The sequence below is a fragment of the Cotesia glomerata genome, linkage group LG2 (assembly GCF_020080835.1).
Source record: "Cotesia glomerata isolate CgM1 linkage group LG2, MPM_Cglom_v2.3, whole genome shotgun sequence".
Classification (NCBI taxonomy): domain Eukaryota; kingdom Metazoa; phylum Arthropoda; class Insecta; order Hymenoptera; family Braconidae; genus Cotesia; species Cotesia glomerata.
The window spans coordinates 4,099,283-4,122,989 of record NC_058159.1 but is presented as its reverse complement, the minus strand read 5'-3'; the positions used below and the strand labels follow the sequence as shown (position 1 = coordinate 4,122,989).

At 34.5% G+C, this 23,707-nt stretch overlaps 1 protein-coding gene across 3 annotated transcripts in view; it reads left to right on the top strand.

The window, feature by feature from the left end:
- The window catches only part of LOC123259414, a 93,884-nt gene that overhangs the window by 46,794 nt on the left and 23,383 nt on the right, over positions 1-23,707 (top strand). For all 3 annotated transcript variants that reach the window (XM_044719922.1, XM_044719923.1, XM_044719924.1), the window contains one exon: positions 2,704-4,038. In XM_044719922.1, the coding sequence (XP_044575857.1) occupies positions 2,938-4,038 (1,101 nt within the window). In that variant the 5' untranslated portion in view covers positions 2,704-2,937. The remainder of the gene's footprint in view (positions 1-2,703; positions 4,039-23,707) is intronic.

The following is a 23,707-nucleotide window of genomic DNA, read 5'->3' as shown; positions in this document are numbered from 1 at the left end:
AGTCCTTTGTGTGACCCAAGTGTCCGGGGTCATAAAAAAGAGGTAGGACTTACTTTTCCCTTTCGACAATATTTTCAACTAAATATTAAGTTTCCTTCAACATAAAATCTAAGCATAGAGTAAAATACTAAAATAAAAATAGTTTGTAAAGTAAGATTCAATTTTTGTTCAGAGAAATTCAACAAAATTAATTATATTTTGTGCTTCTGTAAAAGATTTCAAAAAAGTTCTTCTAAAAAAGGTGTCACAGTAGTCACGATATCTTCAATTTAAATAATCAAACATCCAAATAAACTCTGGTAATTTAATATTTTATTTATAATAAATTTTTATCGGATTTATTAATCCTTGAAATAATTATTTAAAAGTATTGTTCAGAAAATTCTGTAAAAATCAGAAAAGATTGATCTTGTCCGCTGTTTTTCATAAATCTTGCTTACTGACTTTGAACATTATAAACATGAAATTGAAAAAATTGATTAAAAAAATTTTAAGTTTGTATAAATTTTTTTCGGTCAAAAAAGACTAATCCAAAAATCTCAGTCCTTCAAAATTTGACTGAGAGCCAAAATAATGTTTTAAATTTATCTTAAAAATTGATTGAACTCTTAAAACGACGATATATTTTTACCCGATTTATGTCGGAAGCAACGAAAGTAAACGTATAATTATATGTGGTTTTAAAAGTTGAAACGCGATGACGAGCGAAGATCGATCATGCTAGAAAAAGGGTAAAAGCATCCGGGAAAAAAGCGAGTTATTTCGGTGCTCTGACAAGCGACGCGCGAACCATGATTGCTTTTACGGCTCGAATTTCAGGCCTTTATAATACTCTGTATTCTCTGTACCAGATAGTGTATGGTATATATCGTACGGCGTATAGTGTATAGTGATGCACTGTATGCACCGAGACAGAGGAGAATTCATTCGAGAGTAAAGAGTATAGAGCACAGAGTACAGAGCACCGAACAGAGTAAAGTAGAGTACTATTCATCCTCGTACACGCCCGGAACAGATATAGAGTAGTTATTGAGTTATAGTTATAGTTGGCTCTGAAATTCTGAAAGTGACTATCCGAAACAGAACAGCTTCTGACGTTCCTGATACTCCCACCCACACAATCACACACACACACACACATACACACACACACTTACATACACATTTTTCGATAAAAGACAAAGACACAGGAGGTTTAAAAGACACAAGCTGCAAAATTCCCGAGAGAGTTTTGAGCTGGGTGTCAACGAACCGGTTCCCCAATTTGCGCGAATGTTAAGCCGAGAGAGTTCCTCGTTGTCGTCGAGTCTTTTTCTCACCTTAAGAAACCGTTTCGTCTTAACGAAGCGAAATTTTTATCCGCCTTAGGGCGCTCGTTAAACTTTGACTCTCGTTCCAACCGGGACAGTGTCATTCCACCGACCGAGGAACTTCCTCTGTCTTCTGTCCTTTATTCTCTTTTCTATCTACATATACATATACGTATACATATACATATCCAAGAGCAAGGGATAAGGAGTTGAGTTGAGGTTTATATCCATATCCACCTTGAGAAGTCGTTTACTCCTTGGAAAGCGGGGGAGCTTCGTAATTACAACGTCGGGACGCTTTGCCAGGGTAAACAAGATTTTCCCAGTCCCAGGTCTGAGATACTGTGAAAAATCGGGAGTAAATTTTCACTCCCACCGCTAAAGAATGAACTTTAATCTGTGAAAATTCAAGTACGGAATTTTTAGACTGAAATTAATTTTTATTTATCTAAAGTAACTCTTAAATATCCTAAATTATTTATAAATTTCTGTTTGTAAATATTACTTATATTTTCCAAAAAGTTTTATTTTTTTGGAGCATTAAAAAATATTTTCAAAAAGATTATTTTATTTTTGTATTGTTGATAAATTCTAAAAAATTATAAATTAACATTATTACACTTAATTAATTAAAATTCATTACTATAATGCTACTAAAATTAACTAACATGGCAATTTTTATGATTTGTTAACAAATAAATTATTATAATTACATCAAACTAAGTAAAAATGTTAAATAAATTATTCTTAAAATTCTGAATACGAATTTTGTAATTCTCAAACGTACAACAAATTTTAATTTTTAATTAAAAAAAAAAAAATTAGGTATTCACTCCGGAAATTTTTTCAATGTATCATAACTGTGCTCGATTTCTCTAAGTACCAACTTTAAGAGAATCCAGGATTACTAAAATAGTGACACCCTTTGACACTTGCTATTTAATAAGTCAGAGCCAATTTGTTGGGTTTAATTCCACACATTATATTCCCGCGGTTTATAATCACCCCCTAGGTTCTATTTTCCCTCTACAAAATATATAATACAGAACAGAGCTCACGCGGATCACCATCCAGCATCCAGTATCCACCCCTTATATTCGCTTGCAACCAACCGAGCCAAATCCAGCGCCAAAGTAGAGTCAGCCACCAGCCACCAGCCACTCACACTCTTTCCCGCTTTCTATAGATATACAAACGCTCCTGCGCTATTATAGAGCTCTCGACGCTGTTGAGCGAGCGGACCATTAACGGGAGCCACCCCTTCCATTTAAACCTTCCAAGCAGTGTAATCGGCAACTGCTCAGTTAATTTTTCTCATCACTATCGCCAACATTTAATCTTCTCTGCAGAATTTCCTGACGTTTAAATTAAAAATTCTCATTTATTGTTACAGGCTATCTTAACCGGATAAAGCCATCTTGTGAGAATCGAAGGAATGTCTTGGAACCGATGAAGCGGGGAACCCACAAGACAGGCCAAAAAACAAAGATCCGGTGGATGGTGCTCAGTGTACTCAGTGTACTCAGTGTGAACAGCCGCTGATAGAATCTTCGTCGATTAGTGACTCGGAGATTTCTCGAATCGGGTGGGATTCGAGTCAGAGTCAAGTCCTTAATTCCGTGGAACAATGGCCAGCGCGACTATGGGCTTGCGTCGTCGTGTACCAGTTAACAATCCCACCGCGTCCCACCATCCGGCTCCCAGCAAGCGCTCACGCTCGGAGAACAACAACAATCCGTCCCACGGTAATCTGAACTCGTTGGGCGCCAGAGATGATCAGCCAGCCGCTAAAAAGTCCCGGAGTGGATTGGCTGCCAGAACTAATGCTAATTCTTCAGCAAACACGACTGAAGGAGGACACGGAAAGAGGAACGGTTCCAAGTCCAGAGGAAAAAGTCCGCTCCAAAGTTCCCAACCTGTCGCTGTCACTGTCGCCAGTCCAGCTTGCACTAATGTCAATGTTAATGTCAACGTCGGTCACGTCAGTGAGGCCGATATCAGCGGGGGGTTCAACGTACTGACACCCTCGCCCTGGTCCGTGCCGACAAGTCTTTGTCCGATGCCTCCAACCATTCCCTACATGGCGACTTTCGTTGGAAATGCGACCAATCTCAACAAGAACTCGTCTGTGTCCTACCTGGATATCTCCAACATGACCAGCGGTTCGCTGTCTGGAACTGCTCCAGTCTCAGCAGGAGCTCCAGTTTCCTCATCAGGATCAGGAGCAGCTTCTTCAGTAGCAGTTGTGTCACCAGCAAATGGAAAAATGAATGGTTTTGGTTCAAATTGTGGAAAAACTGACAATAAAAGTGCTCCTAATAATGCTAATGGGTGCAGCAGTATCCCCTTTCCGGGCGTGGTACCTAGTCCGGGGATGCCCTATGTTGGGAAACTCGCTCAGTCGGAACCCTCGCCTGTCAAGTTCCAGAACGATAGTATGTACAACGCGTACCAACCCTGGGTGATTAAAACTTACGGAGATTTGGCGAAGACCAAAACGATAACGATTAAGAAGTATGGGAGAATTCTACGTACGCTGCGAGGCGAAGAGGTGAACAGCGCGGAGAACAGCAAGTTCAGATTTTGGGTCAAGAGCAAGGGGTTCCACATTGGACAGCCGGAAGGATACGACGCAAAACCAGCGGACAGGATAATCGGGCGTCATGCTGTCACGAGTCCGGGTCTAGACCCGCCTTTGTATGTACCCACGCAGTTGCCTCATAATAAGGTGAGTCAAGGAATTATTTTGTTTATATAAATCTGCGAACCTTGGATTTTTATCAGTGGTTTTATTTTTGTTTATGTTGTGAACTGGTTTTATTTTTACGCTGTTCTTTTTGATTTTTCTTATTAGAGATGTTAAAAAATTTTGATAATTGTTTACAATGTTTAAATTGTAAAAATTTTTTTAATTTTTCCTCTTGAAGATTGTCAGAACTAAATAAGTATCAAATTAAATTTTTAATTTACACAGAAAAAAAGGTTCACTTGAGCCAAGAAAATATTTTTCTTTCTAATTGTTTTTTTAAGCAAAAAAAAATTATTTTTGACACAAGAAATTTTACTTATTCCAACAAAATTAATTCTCTTGCTTTAAAAAATACCTATCTTGATCCAAGAAAATTTATTCAAGTCAAGAAAATCTTGTTGTTTTGAGAAAATTCAGCCTCTTGCTCCAAAAAATTTAGTTCTTGATAGAAGTAAATTTTCTTGTCTTGAGAAAATTTCTCTCTTGCTCCAAAAAATTAAATATAAAGATAGAAGTAAATTTTCATTAATATTTTTATTGAATAACATGTCAAATGGGAAGATAATCATTTTTTTTCATTCAATATGTATAATTGCACGTTAAAATAATATAAAATGAGTATCATATATTTAAGAGAAAAATTTTCTCAAGGTGAGAAAATTTTTTTCTCAGCTGAAGTAGGTAGCGCTGCTTCCCTAAAGTATCTAAAAATCTTGATCAAATATAAAAATTTATTGTATCAAGTATTAATGATAATTATTAATAATAATTTGAATTAAGAAAAAATTACTTCTACCAAGAATAGAATTTCAAGAAAAATTTTTACTTCGGCCAACACAACTTCAGTCTTCCTTCAAGCACCTGAAAATTTTCTTGAGCCAAGAATTTTGTTCTCCAGTCAAGAAATTTTTCTTTCTGTGTACTTTTTATATAGAAATTTTTCAAAAACGATCTATTACTAATGTAAATAATACAATAACTTTAATTTCATCGAAACATCGCTCCAATAAACAGATCTCTTCTTCTAAAACCAAACTACATAATAATTGATTCTGCTCGAATGCATCGAGCGTATAACTGTACAGACTAAAAAATCTAGATTGTCTCGGTAGTAGTGTAGCCGTAAAAAGGAGCGGTAACTTGAGCGTAGAATTTTTGATAGACTGGTAGAATAATTTTGGAGGTCCTGGGAGTTTATTACGGGTAAACCAGTCGACGATGACAACGTGGCTGGCGACATATCCCGTAAATTTATCCCGGTGGTGGCTGGTGGTGCATGTGCAGATCTCACTCGCTCGCTGGGTGGCGTGGAAAGGCCAGTGGAAGTACCAGAGAAAGATAAAGAGGGAGCTTAAAGGACAGCAGGTCCGGCCGGCTAGTCATTAGTCACTTTCCGAAGCAGAGGCACGGACAGGCTCAGGCTGTGCCGGTATTTTCTCTCTCAACTCAGCTCAGCTCAGCTCAGCTCAACAAAACTCAACTGGGTGCTCCATCGTGGTGCTCTGTTCTCCGTTCGGTTCTCCGGTCTCGTTATCACCCGTCTCTCTTCCTCTTCCTCTGACGGTGTGTATGTATCACTATACATATACATACTCGGTTTAATTCTCGCAACTCTACTTCATTCCACTCGATCCTCCATATTCCATCCACGTCTCTGCTCGCCGTCTCTTGGAAGCCCTCTTTCTCACACACAACACACACAGACCTGCTCATCATCATCACACATTCACCGGATCGTACTCTCATGTACGCCGGCGAATTTATACCGCTCGTGTTCGCCTCACGGTGCTAAGCCTCTCACGCGTCTATCTTGATTGAGAGGGAGAGCGTCGCCTGCAGCAGGGCCTCGAACAAAAGAGCGAGAGGGAATATGGGCGTCAGACCCGATACGGGTTCACTGGATAGGAGGTTGTGCGAGGGAGAAAGATAGAGAGAGAGGATGCTTGTCATTGATCGTCCCGACTCTACGACTCACCAGCCAAGCTAAAGGTCCCGTACGGGGTATACCTATATATTTACTCCTGGCTGCTGCTGGTATGGTGTGTTTCGTACATAACATGCCCATATGTGGCTGCACGCGATTACGCGTAGGTATATAGGCATATATACCCACCATACCGCCGCTTGTACCATTCTCCACACTCCCATTATATCCACACACATGTGAACATATCAACACATACATGAGTACGAGTTGTATGAGTGCTCATACTCATCGCGTGTGCGATCGAAATACCGTTCTGAAATTACTTGGCACTGCGTCCGGTTCATTTCATCCTGCATTCACAAAACTCAATATTCTTTACAGCTACTACTGTTATATAGATCTATATGTGGTACATACTCCCACACGGATTAATAGTAATGTTAATGCTGGTAGTAGTAGAACCGAGCCCAGTTACCAGGAATTCCTAAAATAATTCTACTTAGGTACTCTAGATTAGGGTTTTTGTGAACTCGAGAAATAATTCTTCTTAGAAATTGAAAGTTGGCTATTATATTTTATTGAATTGGTTTTTTGTGACAGTTAAATTTTTTTAATTATTTTTGAGGGAATTTGGTTATTTTTTTGACTAACTTTATGAAATTTTTAACATCTATAAATTTTGTAAATGTATTTCTGATGAAACCAATTATTTTAAAAAATTATCAAGACTTTGAATGATAAACTTATAATTTAAGCCAACTTGGAATTGAAGGATAGGCCGACCTAGAGCGTTTTAACTTTAGAAAGCCACAAAAAATCGACCCGCAAAAAAATAACTCACTAAATAAAAGGTTGCCTGTATAATAATAAATAATAGCAAACTACGGGTTTTTATCCGCCGGAGTTATTTTGCTTAGTTATGAGTAATTGAGCGTAGCAAGAAGTCCGTCGTACCATACATATACCCACACCGGAATATAACATGTGAATGCCAGGAGAATAAGAATTACTACACAAACTCATACTTACACACTTATAACACATACTCGACAAGTTTGGTTTGTTTTTCAATCACTAATCGCCGTGACGACCTTCTGAGAGTTTATTTTATTATTTTAACGCTTCCCAGCTGATAAAACCTTCTATGTATCCATAATCGATGCATACATGTGACCAAGGTTTCGTAGTACATTATCAATTTCGTCTAAAATCATCAAACAAATTCTCTTATTCGCTTTTTATTTTATAGTAAGGTGGAGCGAAAAAAAAATTTTTTTTCCGAGCTTGGGAGTAAAATTTGTAGCTTATAAAAAAAAATAAAAAGATTTTTTTTCATCAAAATTTTATGGTTGCTCGCTAATTTTCGAAATAAATAATCTATTAAATTTTTTAGTTTTAACTCAATTTTCCCTCTAATACAAAAAAAAAAATAAGTACGTTATTAAAAAAATTTTTTTTTAATTGTAATAATAGAAAAAAATTTTTTTCAGTTCATAAATTTTAATTAACTTTAGATAATATCAAGAATTTTCTATAAAACCAAAAGATTAAAATCACTCACATCAAAATGTTGAGTTACAAATTTTCATTAATTTAAAAATTTTGTTTTTATAAGCTCCAAATTCTATTTCTAAGCTAAAAAAAATTATTTTTTCGCTCCACCCTACTGAGTAGCATGTAATCTCTTAATTAGACCACGCATTGTGTATTTGTGTGATGTTTTTATAAGAGTACCTGCCAAAGGTGTCACAATAAATACAAGAGCGTGGATATAGAGGAAGCGAGTAGTATTATAGGTGAATGGGTGACACGCGTGTCAAGGGTGTCCCGGGGAACTCTGCCCTTAGAATCCCTGTCACGGTCCGCTCGATTATTATCGCCGGGTGGATGATGAAAGTATCCTCGCACGTGTGCAGTTCAGCGGGGGACGGCGACGCATCAGTATCTCTAAATAATTCTGTGAGGGTAGCAGCATTATAGTTACCATTATTATCATCATCATTATTATCGTTATTATTATTATTGTTGTTATTATGAGTGAACAGAGCACAGCACGGCTGGCGGCTCTTTTACACGGTCAGGCTGAGTCACGCACCAAAGAGAGAACCAGCCCGCAGCGATGCTTCATATATGTGCTTTATAGATACAAATATACAGATACACATGGATGGAAGATAAAAACAGGGAGAACGATCGAAAAGACCGAAGAGAAAACGATTCTCTCAAAGAGAAAGGGAGTGGCGAAAAGTAGAGGTCGCTCTCCGGCTAAACCCTACGCATTTTTCTCTCTGAAGCTGGAGCACAAAGTGCTGGTGGCGATCTGACGCCTGGGGAACTGTTCACACAAATACACACATACACACACATATGGTGTAGCTTGCTCTGAAGCTGTGTGAGCGTTTGTAAAATGTTCGTCGAGGCCGTCAAGAGCAAACTCCTTGTAATAAGACCCGAATCGATTTTTCACGCCCGCGGAAAAACGAGAGCCGAGCAATCAGATGACGTGCCGAAAAATCTCGCGAGGGAGGAATTAATCTTTGTGAATAAATTACCAAGTGAATCTAATTTATTTATTTATTTATTACTTGTACATACACAGAAAGAAAAATTTCTTGACTGGAGAACAAAATTCTTGGCTCAAGAAAATTTTCAGGTGCTTGAAGGAAGACTGAAGTTGTGTTGGCCGAAGTAAAAATTTTTCTTGAAATTCTATTCTTGGTAGAAGTAATTTTTTCTTAATTCAAATTATTATTAATAATTATCATTAATACTTGATACAATAAATTTTTATATTTGATCAAGATTTTCAGATACTTTAGGGAAGCAGCGCTACCTACTTCAGCTGAGAAAAAAATTTTCTCACCTTGAGAAAATTTTTCTCTTAAATATATGATACTCATTTTATATTATTTTAACGTGCAATTATACATATTGAATGAAAAAAAATGATTATCTTCCCATTTGACATGTTATTCAATAAAAATATTAATGAAAATTTACTTCTATCTTTATATTTAATTTTTTGGAACAAGAGAGAAATTTTCTCAAGACAAGAAAATTTACTTCTATCAAGAACTAAATTTTTTGGAGCAAGAGGCTGAATTTTCTCAAAAAACAAGATTTTCTTGACTTAAATAAATTTTCTTGGACCGAGATACGTATTTCTTAAAGCAAGAGAATTAATTTTGTTGGAATAAGTAAAATTTCTAGTGTCAAAAAAAATTTTTTTTTCGCTCAAGAAAATAATTAGGAAGAAAAATATTTTCTTGGCTCAAGTAAACCTTTTTCTCTGTGTAGACCCAACAGCGATAGCCATTGACAGGGTCATTTAATATACATATTTGGCGTTAAGTGATACAAGAAGCAAATTTTTTGCCTTTCTATAAAACAATGTTATACAATAATTGTTAAGTTACTTAAGTAGCTATAAACGATATTAATAGTAATAATGATAATAACAATAAATGAAATAATAGTAATGGTATAATACTAAATTTGATGAACAAAGTCTCAATTGCTATAAAAATCTATCTAATGCTCAATGCTGAATGGTAAAAACTTAAAAATTAATCACTGGAGATATATTTAATATTTAATAATAAAAAAGTGTGATTTTCACGGTGTCGGCAGAGCTCTCTTGATCTTTCCGACAGGCAGTTACGTGCCACTTATCGGTGACCTCGAGTACCGGGAGTAAGAGAAGTACAAGCCATACTGCTGCCTCCAATCCTCGGTGAGGCGTCGCCAATTAACTGCTATATATATAAATGAATGTCTACTGGTTTAGTATTATATAGTAAAGTATCGTAAATGTGTGTGAGTTTTATTTCAATCGGTGTATCCTCGACGGATGAGTTTAAGTATGAGTATGTGCATCTCCATTCACGGGTATGTACGATAAGCATCGATAAACCTCATATGTACCTCATACCTACCATATAAGCTTCACGTCCGTACTAATTAACTTGGATAAACCTGGAAACACGCGGTATCGAATTCCATCCATCACCACTCGCGCCCCTCACACCACTCCGAGGTGAAATTCACGTTTATTGTATGGTATATAGTATATATTGATGTAGATGTTGATGTGTGTGGGATTATGTATAAGCCACCGGAGTAGACCAGATATAATATATATATATATACATATATTTAATAGTGAATTTAAACGTTGAAATTTATACAATATACAACATACCGTATATATTTTAGGTCATAAATATTAACCATTTTCGAGACAACATTTAACTCTTTGTACCATGATAAATCGACTTGACACGAGGTCGCGGCTCTCTACGGGCTGAGGAAAGTATTTCTGGTAAAGACGTGTCTGCCTATCCACCAGCTTTCAGTGTTCTCTGGAAAGTACACTCGATAAGTGTAAAAAAAATAAAGGAAATGACTCTGAAATAAAAAGGAAAGAGGATTCCTGTTAAAAGTTTAAGCGGAACAAAGAAAAAAAAAAGTAAAGTAGGAAGCGGTCAGAAGAAGGAAGGAGAGAAGAGCGTATATGGGTAGGCTGAGGTAGATCTGAGTGGTTAGCTCGCGGTTTATAACTACAACCGGGCGTATGGTGAGGTAAGGAGGCTAAGCAGCACTCTATAGTTGGTAGAGTGTATATATTTATAGAAGGATTTGTTAGTTTTTTATAGGTTTTTTTGATTGTTGATAATTACATTTATTTGTTAATTATTAATAAATTGATTTATTTCGAAGTAAATTATTAATTTATAACTTTTAATAAATATTTTTTGGAGAATCTATGAAAATATAAAAAAAAATAAAATAAATGATAAAACAATTGTTTAATAATTTCCACTAAAAAAAAATATTTTGAAATTTATTACAAAGATTATTTTATTATTTATTTTATTTTTTGTGTCATATCTTAATTGTAAAAGATTATTATTTGTTTATGAACAATTTTCTTACCCTCAACAAGAAAATTTCACCCTAAAACAATTTATTAACAGTTAATAAATATTTTTTATTGATAAATATTTACTGTTAGTAAAAGTACTTCTCTCCCAAGAAACCCGTATGGAAAAATATATATGCAAATATATATTTTCACATATATTTTTTTTGCGCTAAATATATGTCTGCATATATGTTCACATATATGCGTGCATATATGTTCACATATATGTGCGCATATAAATGTCTAGAGATACACAGAAAAAAATTTAACTTGAATTAAGAAAATAATTTTGAAAAATTTAACTTTCTTGATTTGAGTAAAAAAATTTTCAAACTTAGAAATTTTTTTTTCAGTGTATGCTTACATATATGTCTACATATATGTAAGCATGTATATCTGCATATATGTGAAAAATATATGTTGACATATTTTTTTTTTTTGCGTAAATATATGCGGCACATATATTATATATGCGACATATATTTTTGACATACCTATATATTTCTCCACGCGGGAATATTTATGATTAATCAAAAAACAATAAACCTATATTCAATAAATAAAAAAAATTGTTTCCAAATGAATGAATTAGGGTTAAAGAATCAAATATTTACCAGGCAGAATAAATATATACCTTTTGAAAAATTTAGTGATTTAATTTTACATTGAGTGGTAATTATCAAATTTTAATTATACTTGAATTAAAAACCTTCCGCTCGATATAACCTACTATTTGTTTAATTATAACTGAATTATTTAGTAATTTTATTTGAACTGGTGAATATTTGAAACTTTCACCCTCATCAAAAGTCAATGAATTCTTGTATCAGTGTACTGATAGAAGGATTTATTTGTATAAAAAAAATATTTGTTAATAGTTAACAAATTATTTATTAGAGACCACTTTTTAGTATTAAAAAAATATTTCTTAGTATTTAAAATGATTTGTTTGTATTTAATAAATCTGATATTCATTTATTAAATATTAATAAATCTTTTTAAATATTAATAAATATTTGTTAAGGACTAAAAAGTGGTCTCTAATAAATAATTTGTTAAATATTAACAAGTATTTTTAACTATAAACAAATCCTTCTATCAAAGTGTACAATATTATACAACTGAGTCTAAATTTGAGAAGTAGTATGTGATATGTGATATGTAGTAGTAGGCTAAGTGAAGCCGGGTAGTGCGTGGCCCGCGCGATGCTCACCGGCCCGTAGCCAGGAGCACCGGCGGCAATTAGTAGCGGGCCGCGAGGGAGCCCATTCCGGCTGATCCTGCTGCTCGTTCGTTCCCATTACGAACTCTAACTATACCTATGCCTATATTCTCTTCTTGGGAATGGGTATGGTCTCTTAGCATCTTCCACTCGGCCATGCTCCACTCGATAAAGCGTACCTCCGCCCTGAGCCCCTCGCCCGGCGTTCCACTCGAACGTTTCCTGTACACTCTTACTCGCCTTTTTATCTCTTTAGTTATTTTTTACTTTTTACTTTTTATGCCTGTTGGCTCTTTTTTTAAATTCTCCGGGTCTCCCTCGCGTGCGCGATCCCGACGCGCAGGTGGGAGGGAGAAGGTGGCGTAAAAAGCGGTGCATCAAGGTGAAAAAGAGTAAAAAGAGGCCCGGAGATTGTGGTAGTAGTGGAGGACAGTGTGGTTGTATTTGTAGTTGTAGTTGTAGTAAGCCGCAGGCTTTTTGTCCCGCCACCGTAACTGCTCTCCCGACAAAAATAGACGGCGTGAGAGAGGAACAGACAAAAGGAACAAGACAGATAGACCAACCGAACAGACAACCAGACGATTCGCTGTCGACGTCGTGGTTACTACGTCTGGTCTCTGCTCTCTTTTCTTGTTCCGGAGACCTCGTTAGAGTAAGCTCTGATCTGCTCTGCTGGGCTTGGATCTAGTAAAAAGCTCGCTATGACAGAGGACACAACCTGGCATGCTGGTATGCTCAAATTGATGATTCTTTTGCACCGGAATTGACGAGGATTACGTCAGTAGCTTACTGCCGATGTATAAGTCTTATTATCTCGGTTTAGTATTTCAGTTAAATACCAGCAGCAGCTTCTATAGAAGAACCAGAAGAAGAAGAAGAAGAAGAAGAAGAAGAAGAAGTAGTGGGTGTAACAAATCTCTGGTTATCGAGCGGAGAGATTCGCTCTCAATAACACTCGTGACTTCTTCGAAGCCGATTATCCCGGTTGGTTAATCCGACCAGTTTCCCATCAGCGGCTCGAGTTAAGGGTCCAGCATCATTCCACACCGATTATACCCTTTGCTATTTTATTATATTATATTCCAAAGTGTGTTTAGGATTTACAATTCTTTTTTTTTTTTTGGGTGAAGTATTTAAAGCAAAATTATTCTTTTTTAAATGGGTGAGCTTTAAGAAATCGATACTCTGCCGGTGGGTTAGTATTGTGTTGAATATATATATTTATATCCAGTTACGGAACTTGTCAGAAACAGGTTCACTTGTGGAGGTTATAGAAAAGTTCTTAGTCATAGAGGGTAACTGTGACCCTAAGTTAGGCTTTGTCATTTTGGAGTCATCAGTGTTTAGCTTATTTTAGTTGTAGAATAAATTGATAGAAAATTGAGTTGGTAAGAAAGAAAAAATTTTTAAATAAAGATTTTTTTTAAGAGTTTATTCATTTTTATTCGAGATGAAAAATTATTGAGACAATTTATTATTGAATTTACTAATTTTTCATTTATATTCAAGCTCAAAAATTTTTAAATTAAGAAACTTTAGTTTTAGTAAATTTTATTAGATTAAAGTTAAAAAACTCTTGAATTTAAAAACTATGAGTCAATTTTACAGAAGAATTTTTTACTCTAATTCGAGCTAAAAAATTCATTAATTAAAAAATTTTTTTTTGACTAAAATAAACATCTGAATAGAATAATTGTTTATATTAATAATATAGTAAATACTAGCTGTTACTCGCCCGCTCCGCTGGGCGCTTTATAGAATTGCATTTTTAGATCTAGACTTGAAATTTAATTATAGTATTGTTTTGACCTGCACAGATTCCCAATTCTATCGAATTGGCATGCACCTTTTATCCATGTAATTTTTCTAGCTAATATTCATTGTAATTTTCAATGTGCAATCATTATAACACTCCCGTGTCTTTCTTACAAAAATAAATAATAATTGATATGAAAAAAAAAATTTGTAATGAGCATTGAAAGTTTCAGTTAAAGAAATTGCAGGTCTCATAAGTGAAGAAATCTGCCTAGTATATAAACATCACCAATAAAATTAAAAAATTTATTTTAAACAAATGGCACTCGTATAGAATAAATTAAGTTACAATAAAAATTCATTATTTCTAAGTCAAAAAAATATAGATTCCGGATAAGTAATCACCACCATATCATATACTAAAACCTCCGAAAAACGCTGCATCTTATGGAATAAGTATTATTCCGATCGTTTCTGTAGTTTTCGCAGTATAACCGGATAAAAAAAAAACCGGCTCTCCATTTATTAGTACATAGAAAAAAAAATTTACTTGAATCAAGTGAATAATTTTGAAGAAGTTCATTTTCTTGATTTGAGTAGAAAAATTCTTAAACTAAGAAATTTTTCTTGGTTTACTTGATTCAAGACAATTAAACTTTTTTAAAATTTTTTTCTTGGTTCAAGAATTTTTCATTTGATTCAAGTTAATTTTTTTTTCTGTGTATAGATTTACAAAAAAAAAAACGATAATAATTATAAACATAAAATTTCCTCCATGCTGGAATAAAATACTGATACCGGGAATGATGAAAGGAAAAGATCGAGCTCTGAATCTCACGGCAAAGTCGACGACATCCTGAATGGTGAATACCTAAGTCGGGAGCAAACAGAGTAAGAGACTATTCGGTTGCGAAAAGGGCCGGCGAATAATCCTCGTCGTCGTCTGCTCTTTGGGCTTTGGATCGGAATCTCTTTCTCTGGTATTCTGACAGTCTGCTCTGCAGATGATGAGGAAAGAATATCACCCTCGACTATCGGAGTCGAGGGTGATCGTTGCCAGGGCAGACTGCACACATAAAACCATTCTTCTTCTTCTTTCTCCCTCTCTCTGGTTCTGGTTCTGGTTTTCGTGTTGGGGCTGTCCTTCTCGGTAGCTGTTGGAGCTCGCTTTGGCTACGTTCCGCCTACTCTATCATCATCGGCCCCGTCGGGTTCACTTGCTCACAGCAGGCGCAATCCTGCCCACTACACACCGCTTGGTCGCGTACAAAAGAGCGGCGCCGATCGATATCGCTCTCGAGAGCCTAATTCGGGCCAGTCACGTGCAACCCGGCAAACAATCCCGGTTATATATGTATGTATAGATATATAGATTGAATTGAGTTTGTGGTGCAAGAATGGTAGCCGAGAGTATAACGACAACTCTCAACTACGCGGTAATGCACTAGATATACCGCCTTTGGTGGATTGCGTCTGCTTTTGGCAGGTTAACCAAGATATCTAAGGTGTAAATCACCGCTAGACTAATTTCGCTTGATTATTTCAGTCCCGGGCTTATTTAAGAGAAAACTCGGCAGTGTTGATCAAAAACTTTTTGTTCGATGCTTTGGTACTGAGAAATTAGGTAAGCAGTGGTTAAAGATTTCATGATTTTATAGAGCAAAATTTTCTTAATAGACTACTAATCGAAACTTGATAATTAATACACGGAAAGAAAATTGAAGGAGTTTTTACTATTTTACTATTGTAATTTTTACTAAATAAAATAGTAACGGTGGACTATACTTGTTATTTAGTAATTATTACGATCTACTATTGTAAATTTTATCCAAAACAAATAAGACTAGCAAGAGTCTTAAAAAGTCGAATACTAAAGAGCAAATTATACAATATGTGTTTGTGAACTTTACAATTCAACTATTGTAAAAATTCACAGTTGGTTTTTTTAAAAGAAATATTAGGAAGGGAGAAAATATTTATTAATATTTAAGAAATTAATATCAGATTTATTAAATACAAACCTATATTTTTAAATACTAAGAAATATTTGTTTAATACTAAAAATAGTCGCTAATAAATGATTTGTTAACTATTAACAAGTATTATTTAATACAAATAAATCCTTCTATCAGTGTAGCAGTATATACTTTGGAAATTTTCATAAAGTACCTATTAATTGTCAATTCGTGTTCGTGATTTCAAGAAAAATTTCTGAATTCAAGAATTTTTTTCTTTCAATCAATATTTTAAAAGCAAATAAGTGAAAAATCACGAATTGACAATTAATAGGTACTTTTAAAAAATATCCAAAGTATATACTGCTAGTAATTAGGAGTTATAAACTTTTTGAATTAGTATATTTTTGGCTCTTCGCTTTTATTAACTTCATACAACAATATCTTGAGTACAATCATTTCTCAAAACAAAATTTATCACTGTATAAATTAATCGGACGAAAATTAATCACCATTTACGAAAATACCAACACATAAATTATAAATATTTAAATGAATTTTTGTATAAAAAAATAATACCGAGTAAATTTTGATAATGAGAAATAAGGCCTTTAAGAAAATATTGTACAAAAATTTCCTTATCAGAAAAAAGAGACGGTCATCTATATTCTTACTAATTGGAAAGTAAAATTTCAAAAAAACAAAAAAAGTTTTTATTCCCAAAATTTTTTAGTAAACTTGGATCTTCTGACTAATTTAAAATTCAAGCTTATAGATTTACTTACTGAATTTTTAGTAAATTATTCATATCAAAATTACTAATTTTTAAATTAATTTTCATACTTATTATTTTAAATAATAAAAAATTTAACTGATTACGTTTTGAAAATTTTCTGAATGAGCGATTTCCTCTGTTCCTTTTCCTAAGTCGGTCCTTTTGCCTATCAGTGGCTGTTCTTGGATGTGTAATGTAGACGGTATAGCAACATCCGTCATTGTCGGCGTCGCTGTCCGCTCATTCGTCGCACTACACACTCTACACACTCAATGAGGGCACAGAATGGGAATCGGGCAATTTAATTCTGGGTCACGAAGTTTCCTCGTTGGATTATCGATTGCCTCATCCCTGGGGTAGAGAGTTCAGCGTAGAGTGGATAGGAGTGTAGAGTGACATTGTAGGTATATATATAGTACAGTAGGCAAGTCCAAAGTCCAACTGGAGACTGGGGACTGGAGACTTTTCTTCTTTTCTTCTCTCTTGTTTTTCTTTTTCATTCAGGCTTTGTTTTACTCTTTTATTTTCCTCGCTTTTTCCATAACACCAATGAGAGGTGGGACGGCAGACACCGCTGAGTCCGGACAGTCGACGGTACGTCTGTGTCTGCGTTTATGTCCGCGAGTCTGTGTTATTCCACTTGAAATTCAGCACGTGTGACATATTTCAACGGGACTCGCTTTCCTGCAGATATCCGGCGCCGGTTTGCTCTTTATCTCCCAGAGCTTCGAGCTTCTCACTCTTGTTCCCATGCATATTACATTGAGGAACACCAACGGTATCTACATATCCCACCGGCGTAGATAACTTCAGATAAGGGAAAACGGAGTAGAATAGTATTTTTTACTATTTTTTTTTGTAGTTTCAATTTTTTATTATTGATTCAAAATTTAATTTATGTGCAATTTTTAATAAAGAATCATTTTTTATTCAAAGACAAATTCAAAAAAATTTATGTGATGATATATATAAAATACATATAAATAGATATAAAAAAAAAATTGTTTTAGCTTCTTAAAACATTTATTTCATTGAGAATAAATTTATTTGTCTTTGAATAAAAAATGATTCTTTATTAAAAATTGCACTTATAAATTAAATTTTGAATCAATAATAAAAAATTGAAATCCCGGAAAAAATAGACCTGGAAAAAATTTTGAAGTCATGAAAAATTCATATTATTTCAGATTTATTAAATTTCTATTATTATTATAATTTTTATTTTATAATAATTTTAATGAAATAATATGAATTTTTCATAATTTAAAAATTTTTTTCGGGTCTATTTTTTCCAGGTCTATTTTTTCTGATTACCCAAAATTATAATCTTGGGTCAAGTTATTTATATTTTTAGTCAATTGAATTTTTTCATTAATTTATAAGTGTTGTATGTTAGGAAACTTCTGACAATTTTTTTTTCTTTTTTTTTCAACAGAACAATTAGAGTCAAAAATTATTTTGTTAATTTTTTTTACGGTAATCGGAAAAAATAGACCCGAAAAAAATTTTTAAATTATGAAAAATTCATATTTCATTAAAGTTATTATAAAATAAAAATTATAATAATAATAGAAATTTAATAAATAACAAAATAATTTTTGACACTCATTGTTCTGTTGAAAAAAAAAAAAAAAAAAAAAAAAAAAAAATTGTCAGAAGTTTCCTAATATAAAACACTTATAAATTAATGAAAAAATTCAATTGACTCAAAATATAAAAAACTTGGCCCAAGATTATAATTTTGATAATTTTTATTAAACATAAAAGTTCTTTAATAAAATAAAGTTTCTTTAAAAGTTTCCTGTTTGATTAAAAAAAATCAAATTTACAAAAAATGATCGTTCAAAATTTTTCTTTTGATGATTTATTCTTTTAGTCATTAAATTGTTGTAAAAATTGTAAATAGAAAAAAAGTAGTGTATCTGATGACGGAAAAACCAAAAAGAATAATTAATCACTTCTACCATAGTGAATATAGATCCATATAAATATGTATTACGAGCACACAGACGCGACAAATTTATCCATCGCGCATTAATTATTTAAAAAAATAATCTCCTTGTCTTTATGTGGCTGGTCGCAGTGGCGGTCGCGATATCTGAGTGAGGCAATATCGCCAAAGGGTTACGGTTCCACGGCACGGTACAGGAAGAGGAGAACACACCAGAGAGTGCTCTTTACAGTATATATCTATATATCTATATAGTATTATATGTATAGAACGAAGCAGCAGCATTTAAATCTAAAAACGACGGGCGGCAAACTCGGTGCCCGTGGGTAATTGGAGGGTCGTGGAATTTGCTGGTGGAAGGCAAGAGCAGCTAAAATACGAGCGACGGTTTACTGTTCGAGCCAGATCAAGAGCAAGAGAGGATCCGTGGAATTATATATAAAGAGAAAGAGATCGAAAGAGTAGTCGAGAGTGGCGGCGGCGTAGCGGGAAACGGCGTATACAGACACCGACGTGGTTGTCGGAGTGTCGGTGTGAGTGGAATAGAGGAGGATATTGAGGGGCCAGAGGGTGAGTGGGAAGAGGTGAAGTGGAGAAGAGGAGATGCCTCGGTCGCCGGCGGCATCACAAGGAGCAGAGAACAGAAGATAGAAGATAGACAGGAGAAGAGCGGCGGGGAGTGAAGAGGAAAGAGGAGAGAGAAAACGCCGTCGACAGTGTGCGATGCGGGTGGTGTGGGGTGCCGGCCAGATAGCAACGACCGAGGGGCGAGAGGAACTCGGATAATCGTGTACACCGCAAATCCACAAGCGCCAGAGCGAGATGGAGGATTACTGCTGGCTTCGGTACAACCGGGCTTGGGACTGGGCTTACAAAATAAAAAAAAAAAAAGAAAAAAGAAACAAGTTAAATTAAAGGATAAAAGAAATAAAGATCGCCGGAAATAAAAATGGGAGAGACAAGTGTGAGCTTCACTACTTTACTTGTAATTGGATTCGTTCGTTTCGTAAAGTTAAGTATTTTCTTCTATTTTATCCCGAGTTGTCAACGTCAAGAGTGACGAACATTATTAGATAGTTCTTGATGAGCTGTGAGGAAATTTTCTTATATGGTCTGATATGAATGATTTTTGTATGTCGATATCAGGCCTACTTAGGCTTGATATGATTTGATGTGGTCATAGATGAGAGGAACAAATGAATTGTTATGATTTGAACATTATATATAAAATATATATATTTTCTTGGTAATTTGTGTGATAATTATCCTATTCTGTAAGATAAAATTTGGTATAGGATCAATTATTGGCGAACTTTTTAGAAAAGTAGAAAAAAACGATTTTCACTTTATAACTTATGACTTTAAAGTTAACTTTCTTGCAAGGAGACAATTTAGCGATCATGCGCTCTCTTTTGGAGGCTTTTAATACTAACAAAAAAATTATATGTGGTCATATCAAGAATTCAATTGAAGATATGTTTCAAGAGAACAAAATTCTTGGCTCAAGAAAATTTTCGAGTGCCTGAAGAAAGACTGAAGTGGTGTTGGCCGAAGTAAAAATTTTTTTTGAAATTCTATTCTTGGTGGAAGTAATTTTTTCTTACTTCAAATTATCATAAATATTTGATATAATAAATTTTTATATTTGATCAAGATTTTTAGAAACTTTAGGGAAGCAGCGCTGCCTACTTCAGCTGAGAAAAAAATTTTCTCACCTTGAGAAAATTTTTCTCTTGAATATTTGATACTCATTTTATATTATTTTAGTGTGCAATTATACATATTGAATGAAAAAAAATGATTCAATATTATTTGATCTTCCCATTTGATTTTTTAATCACTAAAAATATTAATGAAAATTTACTTCTATCTTTATATTTAATTTTTTGGAGCAAGAGAGAAATTTTCTCAAGACAAGAAAATTTACTTCTATCAAGAACTAAACTTTTTGGAGCAAGAGGCTGAATTTTCTCAAAACAACAAGATTTTCTTGACCTAAATAAATTTTCTTGGATCAAGATACGTATTTCTTAAAACAAGAGAAATAATTTTGTTGGAATAAGTGAAATTTCTTGAGTCAAAAAAATTTTTTTTTTCGCTCAAGAAAATAATTAGGAAGAAAAATATTATCTAGGCTCAAGTGAACCTTTTTTTTTCTGTGTAGATATTTTGTGGTAAAAATTCTTGTCATGTTGATATATTAACAATTATGGTTATTGAACACCACCTGGGCCCATAACCTGATGGAAAATTTGAAATTGAAAGCTGTACACTAAAAAACTTAAAAAAAGTACCGAAAAAAACTTTGTAAAAACTTGAAAGTCAAATTCACAAAATTTCTTTCGTATCTGCCATGAAATATTTATTAAAAATTCGCCGTAGCAATTGACGGGCGATTAAACAAACATCCGGACAAGCAAAGGCGTCTGAGACGACTCTCAAGTGACCTAAGAGCACAAACTAGACCCGCATCAACCGGACGTCATCGAAAACTCGGATAACTCGTGAAAGTTTTACCAACTCGGACGGACAGGTTACGTGGAAGTTGCTCAAGTTAGTAACGGGAGTTGTCCCTAGTGAGAAGTCACCCGTCCTAGTCTCCAGTCCCCAGTCTAGTCTCTGTCAGGTCGACGGAGAACAGAGTGAGGAGCAGAATAGAACGGACGGATGGGAGCCAGGCTTCTAGCTTCCATCCAGGAAAAAACTAACAAGAGATAAGATTACTCGCTCGGATACCTCAATGATACTCGGTGACGTCAGCGGACGGACGAAATCCCAGAGAGGACGATAAGAGACCGAACCGTCTTTCCGACGTAAATGTGCCGACGAGTTTCCCTCTTATTTTCCTTTTCTTTAGTTTCTTTTCCACTCTCCTCATAACACTCCACTTTCGTAAGAGTTCTGAGTTGAGCTAAAATCCAAGAGACCATACAACTCCAATAAAAGCTCTGTTGCCGAGTTCAAGTTAAGGATGCAGTAAAAAACATAACAAAACAAAAAGGAGAAGGTTAATTTACCGCGAGATGTTTCACACATCAGCTAGGTGTGTCATTTATCCTTGCTCTGATTCACTCGAGAGAAAAATCGATCGACAAACTCCACTCTGGTGTTTTGAATTTAAAAACTTGAAAGGCTAAAAAAATCAGTTTTTGATCTTTTTTCTGAATAAATTTTTTTATAATGATTAATATAAAAATTGATGTACATGCAGGAGGTTGAACTTCGTTAATAAGTACTTTTTTTGTCAGTAATGATTTTTATAGCTTCTGAATAATATCTCCGGAAGGTTCAAAAAAAAAAAACTCCGTTAATATAAGATATTATTTAGTGATTAATCAAAATATCTATTTTTGACAATTTAGTGGACTTGAAAAAAAAATTTCAATTTTTTATAAAAATTTGAGATTTAAATCGTTTATAAAAATATTACACAGAAAAAAAATCTTTTTGTACGAAGAAAATTTTAAGGAAGACAAAAGTTATTTTGGAGCAAGGAGAAATTTTCTTAGCTCAAGAAACTTTGACTTCATTCAAAAAATTTTCAATCTTCCTTAATATTTTCTTGAGTCAAGAAAATTTACCCTCCAATCAACAATTTTTTTTTTTCCAGTGTAATATTTTATAAACGATTTAAAACTCAAATTTTTATTAAAAATCGAAATTTTTTTTCAATTTTTATTGGAATTATTAATCCTTGAATTGATTACTGAAAAATACAGTAATGAAAATTTAAAAAAAATTAAAGATTAATCTTATCCGACGTTTTTGAAAAATTTTGTTCACTGACTTTGAAAATTACATAAATAAAATTAATTTTTTTTTTTGTTTTGAATGCGTATAATATTCAATCTCTAAAATTTTACCATAACCTGTATAAAATCATCAAAAAAAGTAATCAAATTTTCTAGTTAAAAAAAAATTTCTTTCAAAAATTAGAATTGCGCATAACTCTTAAAAGAAATTAGTTTTTCCTGTTCCCTTCTCTCGATCCGGCAATGCAGACTTCAACTGACGCTTGATAGCGACAAAGTGTGGGAGTATCCGTGTCATTACCGCTTTGCATTGTGCGGAGCTTTTCTCTCTCTTTACTTGGTGCAGATGAGCGATGAGAGTTTAAAACCTCGGTACGGTTTACTCTTAAACTTACACTTACACTTACACTTATACTTAGCTCCACCAGAACCAGAACCAGATACAGCTACAGAATGGTTGTTGGCTTGCGCGCGTACGTGTGGCTCATTAACCGCGCGTTAGCGAACCCGAGCTCTGAGAGAGAGGAAATATAAAAAGTTAAGAGGAGTGAGCCGCGAATTTCAGGGAGTGGGACGGAGAAAGAGAGATATGCAGACAGACAGAGAAGAGGGTCGAGTTGGGTCTCTGGTACTTATACCAGAGTGGTGTGCTATCATTATATCTATATATCTATATATGTTGGTTGCCGACGAGTCGTCGAGGCGGAGAATCAACACGCCAGCCGGACGATTGCGGCTTGCTAAACGCTCCGAGCCACCTTCTTCCCAGCAATACCCATACCAACGCATGAAGGCTATCTGCGGGTAATTTCGGCACTCCCGGTTATATTTTTTCCGAGAAACTACTTTACAAACTCGGCATTAACATTTAAACTCCCAATACTGAATTTTTATATAAAAACAGCTTCTGGTCCCTTTGCTCAAGTTTAGTCTCAAGGGCCACTGATAATCATGATAATTACTTTTCTCGAGCAGGATAGGAGCCGATGCTGGTTGAGGGTACTAGTTATTAAACATCAACCCATTGAAGAACGATTAAAAGGCTTGAATAGTTAACTTGACTCAAGAGAAAAAAATCTTGAACCAATAATACTATTTTAAAGAATGTGGATACAAGTATATGATACTCAACCTCAAATATAAATAATGCTGTGAAGCGGGAAAGAATAGGAGTTACGGTAATTATTATGTGAAGCGTTCCACATTCACGTAACAGGATATTGGTAGGAAAGGATTGAGAAAGGAATGTGGAGAGGATCATCTTGATGTGAGTTTATAGAATATGTGAGAAAAAATGATTAGATAGCTCGGACTGGGATTCGAATCCAGAACCTTCCGAAGACATGTCGGCTACTCTACCATTTGAGCTATCCGGTCTATACTAAAT